This window comes from Diadema antillarum, unplaced genomic scaffold (genome assembly GCF_040938485.1).
Source record: "Diadema antillarum isolate AM-2024a unplaced genomic scaffold, OU_Dant_1.0 scf00000112, whole genome shotgun sequence".
Taxonomy (NCBI): Eukaryota; Metazoa; Echinodermata; class Echinoidea; order Diadematoida; family Diadematidae; genus Diadema; species Diadema antillarum.
The window spans coordinates 3,401,889-3,424,484 of record NW_027271001.1 but is presented as its reverse complement, the minus strand read 5'-3'; the positions used below and the strand labels follow the sequence as shown (position 1 = coordinate 3,424,484).

Below are 22,596 nucleotides of genomic sequence, written 5' to 3'. Positions count from 1 at the left end.
ACTACTTACAGCAGTATAATTTTCAAATACTGTAACACTATCTCGTAGGTCCTACATGGTGTGTCATTCACGGACATTTTTGGACAGGGGGTTACTAAGCAAGACTTTACTTGTCTACATCCTAGTTAAGCTGAAGTACTTGTACAAATGTACGTCATCTCAAGAGCAGGTCGATCCCTCGGCTCAGCAGCTCGACAAATCTGGCATAAGTCCAATGGGGCGCCATCTAGCGGTCATTGTTTTGCTTCGGGTTTTCGAAGTACATGAAATCCTTTTCGGGGAAAAGAGCACAATCAATATAACAAATATAATAACAAATAATAACAAACAGCAATATCAAAATATGTATATAAACAAAAATAGAATGGAATGCGCTCAAGATGGGGAAGAGATAAGTGACATCAAATCCGAATACATATCACAGATTTCAAATGAATTGCAAATTCACCGGAAAAAAAAAAAAAACTGTTACGAGTTTCACAAGATATTCATAAATTGATCTTGTCATTTCAGTACTGAAACTGAAACTGAAACAGTAATATCTGTGAAGGTACGTCTGTTTTCCGGAAGATTTCTATTTGTACATATTCATATTGATACAAATTTACAATTTGATCCAGGCGTATAGATATTGTAATTTGCAGTTCTCTGTCTTCAAGGTGCATCATTGCGATTTGCAGACTGAATCATTACCTGTCGCTCGAAGTCACAATAACAAGGTCTCTTCTTTAAATGTTTTCTTCATTGATAAGGAGCAGTGATGTCAGTGATAATAGAGCATTAACGTTTAGAAATATGTTTATGATTGGACACTAGTGATTCATATATTTTTCATTTCTACATCTGTTGATTAAGCCAAAGCATCACTCGAGTGGAAGGAATGTTGAAAGTGAACAGTAATTTATAAAGAATGTCTCAGAATGTTACTTGTTTTCACAATTGTATTCATAACGCGCTTTTTTTTTCGGAGTCGCTGGTGATTGATTGATTGATTGAATGATTGATTGATTGATTGATTGATTGATTGATTGATTGATTGATTGATTGTTTGATTGATTATTTTATTGTGTGCAATGGAAATTCATAGTATATTGAAACAACAACGATGCATGAAATACATACAACTACACCCAAATATATACAAGTGCAATTGAAACTGAAACTCAAGAAACATTGTGAAACAGTGCTAGAAGTACTACGTATACAGTCTGGAACATCAACTCACAATCAGGAATGTGCTTGCGAGGATGAGCGCTTTCACTTTCACGTCCAAATCTTTGGGAACTGATGAAAGAAAAAAGGAAACATTTTAATCATCCCCTTATAAATACGCGTCAAATTTGGTGGACACGATTATACAAGGGAGGGTGAAATGATTTTTACCTCCCTTGTTATACTTTGAAACCTACACTCAATGCAAAATGTTCTTACGCATTAATACAAGGACCTAAAATGTGTTCTAAACTCACCCCGAGTAAAATGTACAAACTTGGAAACAGTATGGTACAGAAAAAGTGGGAAAGTCCCCCCCCCCAAAAAAAAAAAGAAAAGAAAAAAAAAACAAACAAAAAACAACAACAACAACAAACAAACAAAAACATAAATAAGAATGAGAAAGAATTTCAGATTAAATAGCGCCTAGATATTTCATTCTCTAAATACTCTGCCAAAAAACCGATGACCACAGCAACGCAGGGTTTCCACGGTGGTCACATTTCAGAGTCAATAGCATGGCGCTTAACGTGCTCAAAGTGTCTTTGTTTTTATGATAGACATTTCCTGAATAAAGTCCTTCTGATTGGCGACTCGGATTAGTCAACTTTGGATTGGTATTTCTGTTAAAAGGTGATCCGAATTCTGTCTGAACTGGACGAGGCATTTTGAAAGGACTAACAGGTAACTCATTCAATGTTCCAACGAGGGTTGGGTTAATTTATAGGAGAGCGGCCGCCTGCGTGTTGTAACACTATTTTGTGCTGTCACTGCTGTCGTTATCATTTCGAGGGTTTTGCTTTTTCATGCATGACCTTTATGAGTTAAATGTACGCTTTTATTCATTTATGAATTCATTCTGTATAATATTGGGCAATGGATTTGTGAGTCAAAAGGACATTATCGTCTTTATTTAGAGAACCTGCTAATGGTACTATGATTTCAGTTGTGTCTTCACGTATTACGACACAGACTTGTCAGGAGGCATTACAGCTTTCACAAGTAGCGTCTGCAATGTCAATATTACCCACACAACGACACAATCCTGTTTTACATGGTAACATGATTCCTACCTCAGAAATTATATAGAAAAGATTACGAAAAGAAAAGAGAGTAGAGCTAAGCAAATATTCACTTAGTTTAGGCAAAGAAGAGAATCGCAGACGAAAGATATCGTTCCGAAATGAAGAGGTGGATGATCGTGTAGGGTAGACGCTGGAAATGGCGTGATTAATGCCATTGCCAATTTCTTAAGACTTACATGTGGCTCCGAAATTGTCTGCTTGTGTGTAGTTCTCCCGGAAAAAGCCTCCCCACTGCTTCGATACCTTGCCTATCTCCTCACTCAGATCATTCGTCAAGATCTGTGAATCAGGAATTCATTCAATATTTCATGCGTAAAATGAAGCAAAACAAGCAAAAATATACGCGTATTCAAACGTTCGTTGTCATTGTCAAACTTTGGAGCGGTATACCTCAATGTGCTTTGCTTGTCCCACAATGAATAAAACACGTCTTTTATCTACTGTGCATCTTAAAAGCCGAGAATTTATTAAATTGGTTGCAGAAGTGACATATCATGCATATTGTCTTGATTGTCACTGGCTAAAAATAATTAGGTACAGACATAGGCGTACCCAGGATTTTTTAGAGGGGGGTGTTCAGTGGCGTACCGTGGGTCAAGACATTAGGGGGGGGGGGGGGCGCACCTCATGGCCGGAAGCAACATCAGAATTGCATAATTGTACAATTAAATGCGAGCGAGCGGAGCGAGCGAGCTTGAAAATTTTGATATTTTACAGTCCCCAAACTGCCGTTTGTAGCTATGTATAATAATATATGTATATATATATAATAATATATATATATATATATTTGCTTTGGAAATTAAGGGGGTTGCACCGGGTGCAACTGCTGGCAGTTGCTGGCAGTAACATCAGGAGAATGGCATAACGATTAAATGCGAGCGAGCGAAGCGAGCGAGCTTGAAAATTTTGACATTTTAAGTCCCCAAACTGCCGTTGGCAGCTATATTTTTTTGCTTTAGAAATTAAGGGGAGGGGGCGCACTGGGCGCAACTGCTGGTAATTACTGACAGCAACATCAGGAGAATTGCATATGCGAGCGAGCGAAGCGAGCGAGCTTGAAAATTTTGACATTTTACAGTCCCAAAACTGCCGTTTGTAGCTATATTTTTTCGCCTTAGAAATTAAGGGGAGGGGAAGCACCGGGCGCAACTGCTGGCAATTACTGACAGCAACATCAGGAGAATTGCATAACGATAAAATGCAAGCGAGCGAAGCGAGCGAGCTTAAAAATTGTGACATTTTACATTCCCAAAACTGCCCTTTGTAGCTATAATTTTTTCGCTTTGGAAATTAAGGGGAGGGGGCGCACCGGGCGCAACTGCTGGCAATTGCTGACAGCAACATCAGGAGAATTGCATAACGATTAAATGCGAGCGAACGAAGCGAGCGAGCTTGAAAATTTTGACATTTTACAGTCCTCAAACTGCCGTTTGTAGCTATATTTTTTCGCTTTAGAAATTAATGGGAGGGGCGCACCGGGCGCAACTGCTGGCAATTACTGACAGCAACATCAGGAGAATTGCATAACGATTAAATGCGACCGAGCGAAGCAAGCGAGCTTGAAAATTTTGATATTTTACAGTCCCAAAACTGCCGTTTGTAGCTATGTATAATAATATATGTATATATATATATATATATATATATATATTTGCTTTGGACATTAAGGGGGTTGCACCGGGTGCAACTGCTGGCAGTTGCTGGCAGTAACATCAGGAGAATGGCATAACGATTAAATGCGAGCGAGCAAAGCGAGCGAGCTTGAAAATTTTGACATTTTAAGTCCCCAAACTGCCGTTGGCAGCTATATTTTTTCGCTTTAGAAATTAAGGGGAGGGGGCGCACCGGGCGCAACTGCTGGTAATTACTGACAGCAACATCAGGAGAATTGCATAACGATTAAATGCGAGCGAGCGAAGCGATCGAGCTTGAAAATTTTGACATTTTACATTCCCAAAACTGCCGTTTGTAGCTATATTTTTTCGCCTTAGAAATTAAGGGGAGGGGGCGCACCGGGCGCAATTGCTGGCAATTTGACAGCAACATCAGGAGAATTGCATAACGATAAAATGCGAGCGAGCAAAGCGAGCGAGCTTGAAAATTTTGACATTTTACATTCCCAAAACTGCCGTTTGTAGCTATATTTTTTCGCTTTGGAAATTAAGGGGAGGGGGCGCACCAGGCGCAACTGCTGGCAATTACTGACAGCAACATCAGGAGAATTGCATAACGATTAAATGCGAGCGAGCGAAGCGAGTGAGCTTGAAAATTTTGACATTTTTACAGTCCCCAAACTGCCGTTTGTAGCTATATTTTTTCGCTTTGGAAATTCGGGGGGGGGGGGGGGCGGGGGCGCACCGGGCGCAACTGCTGGCAATTACTGGCAGTAACATCAGGAGAATGGAATATAACGGTTAAATGCGAGCGAGGGAAGCGAGCGAGCTTTAAAATTTTGACATTTTACCGTCCAAAAACTGTCGTTTGTGGCTACATGTATATATATATTTTTTCGCATTGGAGGGAGGGGGCGCCCGGTGCGCCCCCTGGATCCGCCACTGGTCGTCAAGGGTGTCGGTTTATGTTCATGATTGGGGGAGGTATGACCAGCGAGCTTGAAAATTTTGACATTTTACAGTCCCCAAACTGCCGTTTGTAGCTATGTATAATAATATATGTATATATATATATATATATATATATATATATATATATATTTGCTTTGGAAATTATGGGGGTTGCACCGGGTGCAACTGCTGGCAGTTGCTGGCAGTAACATCAGGAGAATGGCATAACGATTAAATGCGAGCGAGCGAAGCGAGCGAGCTTGAAAATTTTGACATTTTAAGTCCCCAAACTGCCGTTGGCAGCTATATTTTTTCGCTTTAGAAATTAAGGGGAGGGGGCGCACCGGGTGCAACTGCTGGCAGTTGCTGGCAGTAACATCAGGAGAATGGCATAACGATTAAATGCGAGCGAAAGTCCACTTGATATGCTTTTTCGAGCACTTAAAAGTTTTTTTTTTTTGAGGGTGATATAAAATCTGATAAATTTAAGAGGGGTCTTTTGAGGGTGATTTAAATGTATAAATAGGCAACCCTAAATTTTGATATATTTTGGCGAGCGAGCGCAGCAAGCGAGCCGAAAATTTTTATATTTCAGCTTTATACATAACATGGAATTCTTGTCTTTTTGGTTATTAAATCTTCAAATTACAATTCTAATCATAGTGACGGCCTTATAGCTAACGATTTGTTCCAACAGTGTCCAACCCCATCCCGGTAGGGACTTAAAAAAAGTCCACATGATGTGCTTTTTCAAGTACTTATAGAAGGGGTCTTTTTGAGGGTGTTTTAAATGTAATAGATATTGAAGAATTTTGGCGAGCGAGTGCAGCGAGCGAGCCGAAAATTTTTGTATTTCAGCTTACAAAACATGGAATTCTTGTCATTTTTGGTTATTAAATCTTCGAATGACAATTCTAATCAAGATATAGTGACGGTCTTATAGATAACGATTTATACCAACAGTGTTCAACCCCAATCCCATCCCGGTAGGGACTTTAAAAAAGTCCACTTGATGTGCTTTTTCGAGCACTTAAAAGGTTTTTTTTTTTTTGAGGGTGATATAAAATCTGATAAATTTTGATAAATTTTGGCGAGCGAGCGCAGCAAGCGAGCCGACAATTTTTGTATTTCACCTTACAAAACATGGAATTCTTGTCATTTTTTGGTTATTAAATCTTACAATTCTAATCAAGATGGGATAGTGACGGCTTCATAGATAACGATTTATGCCAACAAACTAAGGACTTGGAAAAATACTCTAAATTACTACGAGTGAGTGACCCGAAATTTTTATATTTCCACGTCATCATTACGTTTTGTTCTTCTTTTTTTTTTGGATAAATTTTGGCGAGCGGGCGCAGCGAGCGAGCCGAAAATTTGTATATTTCAGCGTTACAAAACATGGAATTCATGTTTTGTTTTTATCTTGTTTGATTTGGTTTTCTGTTTGCGCGTCAGCTTCGCGCGCGGCGCAGTAACGTAGTATTAACACGTACTGTACATTCACGAGTTCTTTAGTGCGTATAATATTATGTAACTCCATAATGTATCATCATCCACACAAACATTAAAACAAGGAAGAGAGAGAGAAAAAAAAATGAACGCAAAAGAAAGGAAATGCGCAATTCAAAACGGAAATAAAAGCGGTAAAGACAGCTTTTGTTTCATTTGTCAACATCTAAGCATTGCTGAAGAGGGGTGTGGAATAGCTCAAACACCTCCCTCTTGCCCAAGGGGGGTGTTTGAACACCTTAAACACCCCCCTTTTGGCAAAGGGGGGTGTTTGAACACCCAAAACACCCCCCCTCGGTACGCCCTTGGGTACAGAGTATGAATGACTAGTTAAAGAGTACAAATTATTAAAGGGGCATTCCGGACGATTTTCATAATTTCACATCATGCAGTACATAAATCGACAGCTCCATGTATAGATTCGTGGAATTTATTGTGGTCCTTGAGCAGAGAAACCAATGAATTTAAAATCTTAAACAAATTACACTGAACAGTGTTGATGACATCAGAGCCTCATATATTTCAGAAATGTAGCAGTGTAATTCCATTATAATACCACTTGCTCAACAAGTTCACCTGTGAAAAATATATGCATGCCTTCTTCTTTTGTTCTGCTTCCTTGAGCCCCAACTCATACATTCTTATGGTGAGGCTGACATGTCATCATCCTTGTTCATTGCAATTTGTTATAAATTTTGAAAACGTTCTTATTTCTCATCCCAATCACTATAAATTCCAAAACTCTGTACTCAGTTTAACTAATTTATAGTTGTTCAAATGTAAAAGTCTGAAAATCATCCGGAGGTCCCCTTTAATGACAGAGATTAAACGACTATTTCACAGAGTATAAAGACTAGGTACAGAGTACAATGAAAGGAATTAAACAACTATTTCACAGAGTATAAATGACTAGTTACAGAGTTCAAATTACTAATGACAGGGATTTTATTTTATTTGATTTGATTTATTCCTGCTTAATTCCGTTACATCAGATATGATTATGTACACGTCATTTATGACAAACAGTATATCGACACATTATTCTTAGTACAATTATACAAGACAAATACAAACAGCTTAGGGAACTTAAACAGAAGGGTCTCCAATATAAGCCGAGGCTTGACGGTATGGAGACTATGCTGAGCTACTCTGAATAGAATAGGGGATAGAGAGAGAGAGAGAGAGAGAGAGAGATAGGGAAGGGTATAGGGGAAAAGGGAAAAGGGAGAAAAGGGAAAATTACAGCAAAACTGTTAGTGTTGGTTCTAATCCTTATAGCATGCAATGGGTACTGGGTAATTACGCAGTACCCGCTGCATGCTATAAGCATGCTATAAGAATTAGAACCAACACTTGGTGTCGGGCGAAAGCTCGGTGGTCTAGTGGAGATGACGCCTGTCCGGTGATCAGGAGGTCGAGGGTTCGAATCCCGCTCGAGTATGTATATACTCCCATGGTTTTTTATCATGGCTACTACTAAAACACTGATCAATTCAGTGCTTAATACGTCGATGCAAGGCAATTTGCCAATCAGTTGCAAGTAACCACTTGCTGCACACTATAGCAGTTGCTCTAATAGCAATTTTAACATGGGAGTGATAATGTGAATACGACATAATTTTAGGGTTTAAACATTCCGGCTTCCATAGACACGGGGAAAGATTCGAAAAATGGAAAACATGAATCAATTGCAATTCCTATATGTGATATACCAGCCAGCTGCAATGCCGCATAAAAAAAAGGAAAGAAAGAAAGAAGGGGGAACTATGACGCTATGCGACACGACCGAAGGTCTTACTTGAAGTGGAAGGAAAAACATCGATTAAAATGTCTATGGATTAAGATGAGCGAGGGGGTAATAGCTTACGTTGAATTCGATGTCACCCGTGCAACAAATGGTCTGACATCGGCACCAGGGCCCACGGATTTTCAACACACTCTCGTTCTCCGCGTTGCAGATGTCAAAGTGAGGAGATATGAAACTCCGTCTGACAAGACAAATAAAGGGGGAAAAGAATGTTTAGAAGTAGTAGATCAAACGACAGGTAATGTATTCCTATTCAGTATAATTCATGTCCACCATCATGCGCCGTAAGGATTTAGTCTAAAGGGTTTTCTGAAAGATGAAAAAAAAAAACCAAAACAAAACATAGTGTTCATACTCTCTGAATGCAACGAAAGCATTTCATATTTCAAGAGAACTTCTTCCGAGAGCCACAAGGACTACATCGTTACTTTGATGTAATATGGCGTTCTTTCATTTTTCAGCATAAAGAAGACAACATACGCTTAAGTCATTGTAAGTTACAAATATCTTAAGTGCCTAAAAAAGTAATGCACCCAAAACAACGCTTAATCTCCGTTAAGTTGAATAAAAACAAAAACAAAAAACAAAAACGGAAAACCCTTCGACTTACGTGAAATTCGACTTAAATAATAAAATTAACACAAAGTCATGTTTGTCATTTATCTGGGTATAGTTTTTCTTCGACTCATCCAATTTTTCGACTTACGCGACGTCGACTGTATCACCTTATTCTCTGAAGGGCCTATACTGGAATGTTCTAGTTGTATGGTAAACCCGGAGGACGCTCTTTCATCATGAACGAATGTTCGCTCCTGACCTATACCCCTCCTTTTGGGAGCCAAAACCTGTTAATGCCCTCCACCCTATGTCATGTTCACTGACCGCTGAAGTTTTCTATCGTTGGTAGAGTTCAGCGCGCACCCTATGCTCTGATTGGATAATATCTCAACTTACGACTGCTTGACGTAGCCAATGGGAGAGCCGGGCGGGGCCTCCACTGTAATCATGTAGGCGCAGTAGTTGTCATTGGCACACCAGCAGCATCCGGCGCAACACTTGAACTCTCGAAACACTCGAATTACTTCCTGTGGGGTCAAGAAGAGAGTTACAAGAATCATATAGGGCTCACACGGGTATAAAGGTTAATTCCCCATAGAGACGTGTGTTAAAATTCAAAATATTCAAAAAATTCTGTAAACTAGCTGGGAGAAATGAGATGTTTCATGTTCGGTAACCTAAAAAGTGAGATATACCCTTCACCCATCAAATTTATAAAGGGGGTTCTTCGGCTCAAACTCTTTCCAAGGGTTTGCAAAGCCAGACTACGAGTTCTTTTTACTCAAAAAATCACATATTTTCTGCACATACACCCAAGCAAATACAGTCCTTTCAAATTCCATGAGAAAAGCTTTCATCTTCCAACCAAAATGCAGTTTGTAGAGGAATTCATACTCAAGATCTGCAGGTATTCAATTTCTGCCAAAACGCCTTTTCTGATTTTTTATTAAATTTTTTCTTCATTTATTTTAGTATCTTTGGTACGATTTTGTGATGCGGTCAGGGATATTCTATGATATTTACAGGTGTGAGCCCTACAGAATAATATTATGAATAATCACTCCATACTATAAGTTTACACATCACATACATTGATGTTTTGTTCTTTGTTCGATTATCTTCTTCTTTAATCAAGTGAATACAAATTCCCTTCAACTGACAATAAATACGATAAAGCCATAACATGTCAGATGCTGAAACTCTCAATTCCCTATCGTTTTCAGGAAAAGTTTATTAACCTTTGCTTGAAAGAAATGCGTGCTCCTTGCGACCTTCTTGTCAAACAAGTATCTATAGTCTATTATACATAGGATCCCATGATGAGCCGAGAACTGAATAGTTCTGCTCATATTTCCAGATAATCAATCCCATGACAAAAATGTTACTTAAATTTGGACGTAGTATATGGAATATTTAGCTAAACCCTGCTAGATTAAGAAGTAGGCCTATCCACATCGACTATAAAGCTCTGTCATAGCGATTACATTATTCATAAAACTGCGAGAGGACAGACTGCCTGACATCTTCTGAGCGGAAATCTACAAGGGATTATAGCCACCGTCAAAGTGTCAAAAGAAACTATTATCAATGTTACCACAATTTTTTTCTAGACAAACTGCCGTGTTTGGACAAAATATTTGTCTATCATAATTCGCATATGAATTGTTATATTCGCATGTGTTTCATATGCAAATATCTATTGATATCATTCATAATGATTATGAAAGGTTGAAATCAAGACACAACAAAAACATACAAATTACAAAGAAAGGTTGCGAGGTCAAAGAGCATGAAAGTAAATAGATTGATTGAACATGTTGAAAGGAGAATCTAAATACCCTGCTAAAGTTGTCCAGGATATGGAATTCAAACCCTCTGGCGGCTCCACACATGATACGCATGCACGGATCGGACTCTGGAAAACAACAACCGTACAATTTACATTGATTTGATAGAGAGTGGTAAGATGATAACAATTCTCACATATCGTCATTGCACATAACATGTAAAAGATACAGCTCGTTATTCCGAAGGTTCGTTATTCCGAAGGCTCTTCAGTCCGAAGATTTGTTATACCGAAGGTTCGTTTTTCCGAATTTCATTTTCGGATTAACAAGTCTTCGGAACGAACCTTTCTTCATTTTCGGATTAACGAACCTCTAGGTATAGGGAAATTGTGTGTTTCGGATTAACGAACCTTCGGAATAACGAACCTTCTGAATATCGAACCCTCGGAGTGACGAACAGCACCCCACGTAACACATACAACTAAATGAAAACCTCGTATAAGTTTTACAAACTTGGAACAAGTAAAAACAACTGAAATGTTTTGTGGAAGTTCCACTTTTCAGTAAGAATAAAATGACATGGTGACGCAAACTCTTGGAAGGATAAAGCATTAACGCAAATTATCATAGACACATTTCAGAAATATCTTCCTTATCAGAAATAAACAGCATGGCATGCACAAATCAACCCCAAATGACATACATTGTATACACGTTATGGGCTTAATTCGCTCCATCGGCCTCCACAGTCATCTTTAAACCAAGCTTTATGTATAACATCTTTTTTTCCCCCTGAAAATCAGACAGCTATTATATCGAAGTTTGCCTGGTTTGGAAGCAACCCGAGGACTTAACCAGGTTCCTGACATTTGTCTACAAGGGATAGCTGAAAATAATGCTATAGATTACTTTCGATAACGGACTTAGATATACACACTAAAGTGTAAACTGGTCCATTACAACTTCGCTTTAATGTACTTATTTCCGGGGAAAAACTCCGAATACGTCAGCAATAATCAATTTGAAAGGGGGTATCTCACTGAGCGGCGAATGCTTGCGAGCGTAGCGAATTCTATATTATTATGTATATAGGGAATGTTAGGTTATGTTGCAATCAAATTCGTAAACAATTGCATTCAAATTCGCAAACTGTTTACAATTAAAACTGTTTGCGAATTTGAATGCAATTGTTTACAAATTTGATTGCAACATGTTAACAATCCCTGAAAACCTTAGAATATTCGCTACGCTCGCAAACTTTCGCAGCTCAGTGAGATACCCCCTAATTAGGAAAACATGATGACCACCCCCCCAAAAAAAACAAAAACAAACAAAAACAAAACAAAACAAAACCGAGAGGTATCGTGGCACATACCTTCCGTAGCAAAGAAAACCTGTTGTCCCACGTTGTTTTTGATGAGATATTTGTTTGCAAAATCGACATTTAATAACACTAAAGAAGAGGAGAAGAGGGAGAGAAAAATATAGAAGCAAAAATTGCGCATTCAGAGAAATTGTTACAATATTCAGGGCGCATACGTATATTTCATAGATTGCATATAGGCCTATCTAAGATGTTTATAAAAAGTTTGCCTTCATTTCGTCATCACCGCGCCAAGAAATCAAAGATCATAAGACATGGCAAAGTTGATTGAAATGAAATTTGATATCTAGACTTGGTTGATTTCAGAAATTTATAAATAGATATGAAGAAAATTTCTGAGAATGTGGCTTTGTTTTTAGTGCCTGGGAAGGGGTTTTCATTGTAAAGGGCTGTGAGCGACACGTTATATATATATATATATATATATATATATATATATATGTAGACAAAATGACTTTAAGCGAAGTATCGATGAAACGACAAATATATCATATTTCTGTATCTATCAGATTGTATATTCTATATTCTATTCTGTATTTATCAGTCTATTTGCATACAAATTTACATATACATGTACTAAGGTATATTGTATATTTTATGCAATTATCTAAATCTTTGTGTTTGTATGTATACATGTTTCTTTATGATTAAAACTCATACTGAGATACTGCCTGACAATAAAAGCAATAGGGGTCAATAAAAGCCTAGGGTTTTCTGACCGCACGCTACGGCGAAAGCTTACCCTCTGCTAGTTCTATCTGTTGATGTATGAGGAGTTGGTCCAACTGGGACAGGTATTCCAGTCCGGGGGGACACCCCGGTATACTGGGAGGAGCTGGCATCATGACAATCGGTGCCGGCTGTCCGGGAAGTTGCATCGGCTGCGCCATCGGTTGTCCGGGTTGCATCATCGGTTGTCCCATCGGTTGCCCAGGCTGCATCATCGGTTGCCCAGGTTGCATCATCGGTTGCCCAGGTTGCATCATCGGTTGCCCCAGGTTGCATCATAGGTTGCCCCGCCTGTCCCATGTACGGCTGGCCGGGATACGCACCAGGCGGACCCTGCTGCGGCTGTCCCGGGTACTGCGCCATAGCGATTCCCTGCTGCGGTGGATATGTACCAGGAACCATTTGCGGCTGAGCTGCGGGGTTCCCATCGGGAGGGAGCTCACCCTTCTCTTGATTGGGGTTTTCCTTCAGTAATCAAAAGAATGTAAATTATAAAATTATAGACATAATAATACATGCAATAACAGAAATAACATCTAACATTCATACTGGGCTTCATTATACGGGCTTGTTTCTATAAGCGCATTGACAAACGGAACAAAAAAAAAATGAATTATAAGATACAGAATAATAGATACGAAATTTGTGATATGCATATGGCAAAAAAAAGAAAAATATATCATGAATGATAGAATAAGTATAAGACGGTTTTGAGCATCGATTTAAACTTGTATACACTTTCCATTATGCGTATTCGTATATTTATATCGATATGATCATATTGGAATTTTCCTCGTGTTGGACTTCGAATATTATTATAAGAAGAAGGAGTGTATCACATTATAAACACTGACGAAGGCCCGAGGTGGGCCCAAAATTTTGTGAATAAAAATCTTTTTGTTGGAGCTACAAATGGCGTACTGGAGACTCCTTCTTATATATATATATATGTATACAAAGAGAGAGAGAGAGAGAGTTCCAGCAAAATAAGGATATGAATGCACATAATTTAATTATATATATTACATACCCTATATACACACAGTGTAGGTCCTATATTTCATACAATGTGCAAAGAAAGATAAATAGGAATGTGCAATTTGCAAATGAAACGTGGTATATAATATATATAATGAGTGGCCCACATCTCTACAAGCTTGTCTTATAGGCGGGCCTCTCTTTTCCAATGATACAAAGATTTTAAATACATAGTTCTGTCATGTATGTTTTTATTGTTGTATTGAATGTTTCTTTTTGGAATTGTGAAATGTGATATTAGAAACAGAATTTGTTTTGAATTGAATTGAGATGAATTTAGTATGTTTTGTATTAACATCAATCATTATACGGGTGGTGTAATAGTCACTTATTATTATTTCTGCTATTCTGTTTGTCTGATTTTTATACACTTTTAATGTAACATAATTATAAGGGCGAAGGGTATATTCATAGCGAAATAGCCCGTTGTTAACACACAGACACACATCACATTCAGATAAGTCACCTGGTTTAATCAGACAATATATCGCGTATCCAAACAACATACCATGCACACAAGATCATGTCGCAAACTATAATGGAATCATTCCTATGATCATAACTGGAAAAATAAAATATATAGATTTGCTTCACAATGCAGTGACGTATATAGGGCCGGGCAGAGGGTAAGACATAATGGGCCTAAACGACTCTGGAAACAATTACGTGCCCCAGGCCATCAAGCTAAATGTGTTCTTCTTTCTGTTGTTTGTTTGCACACAATCTATTGGACACCGACTGATCAAAGGTTGATTTACAAAATTAGCAAGCCTTCGTTTCCCCACGTAATGGCATCTTCGTAACGCAAATCAGCGATATAATCATTTCAAGCTGTTGTTATATATAAACGTACACTAAATCTTGTCATGCATTAGACTAGCGCTCCACCCCCCCCCTCGAAAAAATGAAACTGTAATATCATAGTTGTCAAGTTCAAATATATACAATGACTTTAAAATCACAAGAAGGCATGATCAAATTGGCATAAAGATATTGAAAATAAATTTCAATTCTTTGTTTTTCTTTTATGTCGGCTACCACTACTTGAATAGAATTGGGAACAAAAATTCAAAGCATGCAAGAAATGATAATTGTATTGTATACATAAATCATGAAAAATCTGACTGTAATCTACGGACAGGACAATGAACACTAAATCAAGAGGTTCTTAGTTCGAGTCCTTTGGCAGCTTCGGTTGTGCCCTTAAGCAAAGCACTTTATCCTCATTGCCTAATTATTCGGAGAGGATTTAAAGAAGCGTAAGGTGCTGATATGCTACGCAGATGTTGGACAAAATCCTTCAAGGTTCCAAGGTCAGAGGTAAAAGGTTGCAGAACCTTGATTTAAATGATACTTTCCAGCTGTAACTTTATGAAGAACTTTGTAGCAAATGGTAGAAATAAAGCAATTGTTTATACATATTGTTTACATAAGATTAGTGTGATAAAAATGTGTATTACATGATTATAAGTTATTTGAGCTCGGAATGGTTTGTGTGTGTGTTTTGTGTGGTTTTTTTTTGTGTGTGTTTGTATGTATGTGTTTTGTGGAAGGGTAGAAATGAAAAGACAATAAAAATTGTTTCCATGGCCAAATCAGAATATTTATGCAATAGCTCAAAGGTTAATGTCAAAGGTCACTGTTTTCAGATACAAGATGATTTTTAGCCATAACTTCACCCAGTACAGTGCAATGGTAATATCAAGATTTAAGATTCAAATTTATCTTCATTTCCATAAAATAAACAGAAATAGTATATACACTGTATAAGCGGAACATATTTGTAATAATTGCAAAAACGTAACTTGACAAAGTACATGAGAAAATGAGTAACAATGAAGAACACACAATTGTATTTCTTTTTTAAATATAATTATAGGTATACCTATACACAGGTTATGCATATAATACAAGCAAATAAAGGGTGGGAATGGAAATGGAGGGACCACTAATTATCATCTAAATATCATCTAATGAGAACGAATAATATTCCTAAACATTCCTATGACAGGAAAAGGTGAAGACCAATCTCATTTCGACAAACAATTGGGAAAAAGGACATTGTTATACGTGAGCAAATTGCGTATTTGTTTTTTTCTTCTTCTTTTTGTCGTAAAGCTGTTGTCGACTCTTCTCTACGCGTCAAAAGTGGAGTCATAAAACACGAATTTCACAGATTTAGATCAGCAGCTATCGGGAAATGTCTATTGAATCTAAATCAAGCCTTTCTGGCATAGGTCAGACAATGGTCAGTTTGTGTACCAAGGGCCAGTTGAAATCGCGGACTTTTGTTTGTGTACAAAGAGTACAATGAAGAGACATCAAACCTTTACCAATAAAACACCGGGATGCGATGGAATGTCTCCTTTATACAACCGGGTTAAAGTTCAACATCTTACTTCGGTCATAAATATGACAAATTTAAATAGACGCAACAATTTTAGTAACTATACGCACGCTTGTTCACATTGTACACAATGGGTAAAGTTATTTTGGTCGTATTCAGGCATTTCTGTCAAAATGAAATGAGTCCTTCATAGAAGTGTACCCGCCATCCCCCTTCATATACCAAAGATGAAAGATTATAAAGGATAAGCACTAATTATTTCTCGGCGAGACTTGCTATGCTCACTCACTGTCTTTTTAGAGCTAATTTATGTCCGATACCGGGAAGGGTCAGTTTGCAGTTTGTTCGAGATTCAAGATTCAAATTTATTTTCATTTCCATAAAACTATAAACAGAGAAATTATATACAATGTATAAGCAGAACAAATTTGTAATAATTGCAAAAACGTAAATTAACAAGGTACATGTGAAAATGAGTAACACATAAAGTAAACATAATTGTATATAAGTGTTTTTTAATATAATTATACATATGCATATTTATAATGGAGGGTCCCACTAAAAAGCATAGCTTGTACGATATGGAACCCTCGGAAAATACATAAGACAGCGTATAATGAATTAACGGAGCTACAAACCGATATAAAACAAAATCAAACGAGCCAATGTCAACTCACATAAAATCGAACTGGGAAGGAATAAAAAAGAAAAAAAGAAACTACAGCATGTGCCATTGTGGACGTAAGCAAACTGGATTCCATGATGTAAGAGTAATGATAAAATACAACCTGGACTGAATACATCATTGCAAAGAATTTTGTACATAATAATCTTGAATCTTGTTGAATATTGCTATTATTATTGTTAGTGTTGAATAGTATTGCTATTTTTGTTAATGTTGAATACTGTTGATCCCCAGGGCTACAAATTGGTCACTCAGTGATCAAAGCTTGGAAAAGTAGACCCTCTAGTTTCACGAGGCTTCCTAATCAACTCAACTCCAATAATTTGATCATTGTCCTCGATATCTCACGACACCACCAATATCTACGTCACAATGCAGGGATGTACTTCCGGGACAAACTCGACAGTCCGGTCAGGTGCTGGTCATAGAAGTAATAGGCCTTCTTCATGAAATTTGAAAATATGACTTTCGTTTTATATGGATTGTGGAAAAGTTTCAGCAAGTTCGATTGAATATATATCAAAACTTATACAAATAACATCTAAAAATAACATCAATCTAAAATGGAAGTGACAGGTGACCGTTGTTGCTGAAAGAAGAGTATTGTAACTCGATCGGTGCTGGATAGGACTACGGATTAAGAAGTTCCTGATTCTATAGTTGCCTGGATACAGCATGATATGTCCGGCACAGGGGTGGATCAAGGAATTCCGTGCACCGCATGGAGAGGAGGCGCCTATACACAAAATTATCTAGCGTATGCACCCCACCCCCATTTTTTCTTTTTATTTCTTTTGTTTTTACAACCCCTGCCTGGATCCGCCACTGGGGCAGACAAGTGCCCTTTCCTGGTCAAGCTCTGCACTTGGACCGTCATTTCCTACGTCTTCAGAAGGGATTTATACATATAGCCTTTGGTTTCGTTATTTGCTTACTATCTTAGCTTTGCTTCCTTTAACCGTCACACAAAATAAAATCATTCAAATAAATTCAAATTCAAAAAGATTCCGACATTCTTATTCGCGGATGAGTTTTGCTTTGTTTTTTGACGGCGCAAAAACAGAGGGGAGTCACCAGTCATGACCCGATCACCAGTCGTTGATTGGTATCTTGTTAAAAATATCAGAACCATTTAGACATGGTGTATCTAGCTATTACTGGTAAGTTCGTTTTCAAGCCTCCTCAGCGGCCATCCATGGACCGCTACGTTCGTTGTACTTGCAGGTCCATGATACACCCAAACACTTGGTTCAAACGAAAAACATCACGTATAGAATACTACATAAAACAGTGTTATTCTTTTAATGCACTGAAAATATGCATGAAGAAAAAATTACAGGGAAATATCCAACCGATATGTATTCAGTTTCTTACCGAATTAGCTTGATCCGCCATGTCCGTGCAAAATTCACCTTAGTCCGTTCTTCAGAGTAAAAATTTTAATGAAGAACTCAAAGCTACACTGTGCTACGTCCTGTACAGCGGGGTGTGGTTAACTTAAATGACCGTGCGCCTGATGGATTGATACCCATTCTTAAGAGCATTGCGCTAGACCAGGACTTCGTACACAAACAGTGTGGCTCTTATCAGATAAAGCGACACACTTGGTGATGTGCAAATTTATCGGTTCATCTCCGAGATGACGCAAATCATTCATTTTGATAAAGCAAAAGAGCTTCCTTCTCACGTTGCTCCTTGTGAAGGATACGGATTTAACGGCTTGGTTAAATGGAAAGCATCGTGGCGACAGCCCACTGAAACAGCACTGAGCATGTTTTCTCTCTCCAAGGACGAGTCCACGTCGGGAATATCTGCTATATGTGACCCATTTTCTCAATGAATTCCTTTCTGTTTAAACTAATGATTCTTGCGTCCAGTTGTATTCCTCTGCAAGTGATTGACAAATTTACCTTCATCGACGTAAATAAACACCTATCGTACACTGAATAAACGTTGCATCGATGTGCTTGCCTTATCATAATGATAAAGGACATTTATATTGCGCAGCTACTATAATGATATACTCTACTGCGCATAAATGAAGGGCAATTTGTCAATTAGCTGCAATAAAAACAAGAAAAGTTGCTATCGGCGACCTAGTATGCCTATGCTATATCGCTTTATCCTCCCATGAATAGCCTACTGCAATACACCTGTACATTGTAACAATGTGAGACGACAGTTTCACATGATTGGACAGATCTTTGACCCTTGACCTCTGACCCTAGACCATTTTAATCTTTCCCTATAGACATATTGTGCGGTGATGTATGACCAGTTTGAATTCAGCGTAAATAGGGGGGGGGGGGGGGAGTCATTTCCAAGGTATGGAGAAAATATCTAGCCGTTAATAGTGTAATTTTAGCATTCTAAAATATAGCATTCTAAAATATAACAGAACTGTCCTGTATCGTTGAACGTGTATGAGTTACAATGTCACGCTGGTCTAGAAATCCGTTTCATATCGATTGAGAATCTTCATATATTAGGCCTAATGCCTTTCTCTGTTTTGCAGAAACTATAAACAGTGAATACATTATCTGTCCATGGTATAGACCTGGACGTAAAAGAAGTCCAAGTACAACTGTCCATAAGCGAACCGAAGTTCCTACACTCTCAAGTTTTCGTTTGGTGAACGCTTTCGAATGCACACACCAAACGTTCCGGTGATTCACAGCCTATTCACGGCGAGTCTAATTAGAAGCTTTAACGCCAACGAAGCTTTCAATTTTGTTTTGTCCCCCTTTAATGTCATATTCATTTCGCATATCTACACAATCATTCAAATCATGCATAATCAACAATATTCGTATTTTTTTTTTCCAGCGCTGTGAGTTTTATAATAGCGTCATGACTGCTGTTTTTATCATTATCATTGTCATTATGTAGGAGCGTATAGTTATCACATTAATCTGTTTTATTTATTAGTGTTGTGATATACCGGCACTTGATTGACGCGGCGGTTACAGTACGTAATTTCGAAGGTTCTTTAGTCCGAAGATTCGTTATTCCGAAGGTTAGTTATTCCGAAGGTTCGTTATTCCGAAGATTCGTTATTCCCAAGGTTCTTTAATCCGAAAATGTGATAAGGTTTGTTATTCCGAAGGTTCATTAATCCCAAAATCATATAGGGTTCGTTATTCCGAAGGTTCGTTCGTCCAAAAATGAAACAAAGCTCGTTATTCCGAAGGTTCATTACGGACCCTATTTCATTGTCGGATTAACGAACCTTCGGAATAACGAACCCTATTTCATTTTCGGATTAACGAACCTTCGGAATAACGAACAGCACCCGACGCGACACGCCCTATCACAGCGGTCCTGGTCAGTCAGCTGATTTCGCCTGTACATGTGGCGTCACACATTCCTGTTCGCATCAACTTGAACGTTGACTTACGTAGACCTGCCACAAACGACGCAACATAGACATTGAATAATGACGTAGCCTCCTGTACAAACAACTCCTGTTATCTCTGACATCTTGCCCTCTTGCAAAAATCGACTCCATCCAATGGCTATAGTGTATGTCATCTACATTAAAGGGGTGGTTTAGTTTTGTTTGAGATGGGACCTCAGGTTTCCAACTTGTTTTTAAAATGAGATAATACATCCATTCATTTATGTTATTTCCACACGGTAACTCGTTTAAGCCACAGGCTGTTCTTCAACAATTTTTTTGAACCTAAATAAAAAACAATTACATCACGTATAATACAAAAACATCATAATACACATGGCCGGCGGAACCGTGGGGGCCGTGGGGGCTCGGGCCCCCACACTTTTTGTGCACCATAAAGGAATACATAAGGTGTCATCACTTTGTCAGGTGAAGAAACCCGGAAGTGGAAGGGGGAGAGAGATAAGCCGAGGACCTTTTTTTTTTTTTTTTTGCTTGTTAGCTCAGGAAACCCGGAAGTGGGCCCCCACACTTTTGAAAACGCTCCGCCGGCCCTGATACACTGTAAAAACATCGGTGTTAGATTTAACACCATGGGTGTTAAATCTAACACCGATTAATCTTCAATAGAGGACCACATCCACAGGTGTAGAAAATGTATTGTGACGGTGTTAAAAAGTGTTCACCTGGCACTTCGTGGTGTTAATTTGACACTGTAACTGGTGATATTTTTGACACTGCGCTAGAGTTAATTCATTAATGACACCGCATGGTGTTGATTTGATATTGGTGGTGTCAATTTCAATGGTATAACACCCGTCCAGCTTCAATAGGGGACCACACCAACTGGTGTTACTGTGGTGTAAATGTGTTTACACATTTTTTTCAAAAATCAAGTACTTTATCGGAAAATTCTTCATCGTCTTGTTGAAGTTCAGAATTAATAAGAAATTCAGTAACTAAGAAACTAAAAAAAAAACAACAATTTTATATTTTTGAAATGACACCCGGAGGTGTTAATCTATTACCATGAATGAGCACCGGAAATTTAACACCAGCTCGGTGTTTCATATTTAACACCGGACTTTTTGCAGTGTACACACATTCATACTGGAAAAAGAGGAATAAAAGGAAGAGGGAGAGGAAGAAGAAGAAGAAGAAGAAGAAGAAGAAGTAGAAGAAGAAGAAGAAGAAGAAGAAGTAGAAGAAGAAGAAGGAGAAGAAGAAGAAGAAGAAGAAGAAGAAGAAGAAGTAGTAGAAGAAGTAGAAGAAGAAGAAGAAGAAGAAGAAGAAGTAGAAGAAGAAGAAGAAGAAGAAGAAGGAGAAGAAGAAGAGGAAGAAGAAGAAGAAGAAGAAGAAGAAGAAGAAGAAGAAGAAGAAGTAGAAGAAGAAGAAGAAGTAGAAGAAGAAGAAGAAGAAGAAGAAGAAGAAGAAGAAGAAGAACACTTGATCTTACAGGCTATATGATAAGAAAACTCTTATGAAATATTAAGGGGAGCATAATACAATATGTTTAAGGAATTGAAAATCTATTTGATGAAAATTGGTTTTGAAATGACCGAGATAGGAACCCATCTTATATCAGGACCATTTTGTTTTTGGATATCCAGCCGTTTCAAAACTGATTTTCATTAACTTTATGTTCTTTAATATTTCATAAGTGATTTCTAGTTATCTCGCAAGAAAAAAAAAGAAATACTAGAATCTGAATCCTTACCTTAACCAAAATCGCAAACACTCATATGTGTCTCCCTACCTCTCTAAGTAATATATCAAGTCTTTAATGGCGGCAAATAAACAGCAAATCTTTGTTAAAGTCTGAGGCGAAACATTTTGATGCACAAACTTTAGCGATGTATTTTAATCTCTTGTAACAATTACAGGCGGTCAAGTTCAGAAAAGGTTCAGAAGGTGCGAAGTTCCGTATGGGTATCCTCGTGTGTGTACACAATGTGGCTTACCCGATCATAGTTCATCCTGCATTTCGTACACGCCTTTAGTGATTATGGACGTGAACAAACACATTTCGGTAACATCTATAAATAGCTCAAATCTGTGGCCCACATTGCCATACAGCGTACTTTCCGTGGCATTCTACGCTGTGCTTCATGAATATTCATGAACATTAACTTCGCAATTAATTAACTCAGAAAGCTGGGAGTGTACATGCGAGTTAATTGTTAACTTTTAAGCCAAACTAAAACATCACTGTATGCATGCGGTCTGCATTACTCATCTGCGTGGGAGTCAGCGCAAGAAGGGAAGAAAAGAGAAGAGTAGAAAAGAAGAGAAAAAATAAAAGGAAAGAAGGGAAGAGGAGAAAGAGTACAGAAAAGGAGAGAAGAGAACGAAAGAGGGAAGATAAGAGGAATGAGAGATGACGAAAGAATCCTAGTTATTATTGCACCATGTTTTTTTTTTTTTTTTTTTTTGTATTCCTTTCATATTGATACCTGTACCTGAGTACACTGTATTTTGAGACAATACA

At 38.0% G+C, this 22,596-nt stretch overlaps 1 protein-coding gene across 1 annotated transcript; it reads right to left on the bottom strand.

Moving 5' to 3' along the window:
* Window positions 1-189: 189 nt before the first annotated feature.
* On the bottom strand, window positions 190-18,106 carry LOC139719589 (phospholipid scramblase 2-like). Its single transcript, XM_071631001.1, is given in 10 exon segments — window positions 190-271; window positions 1,226-1,284; window positions 2,474-2,576; window positions 8,244-8,364; window positions 9,138-9,268; window positions 10,580-10,656; window positions 11,904-11,981; window positions 12,655-12,907; window positions 12,909-13,106; window positions 18,086-18,106. Coding segments are annotated over 10 exon segments (1,086 nt in total). The 3' UTR covers window positions 190-226.
* Window positions 18,107-22,596: the final 4,490 nt, after the last annotated feature.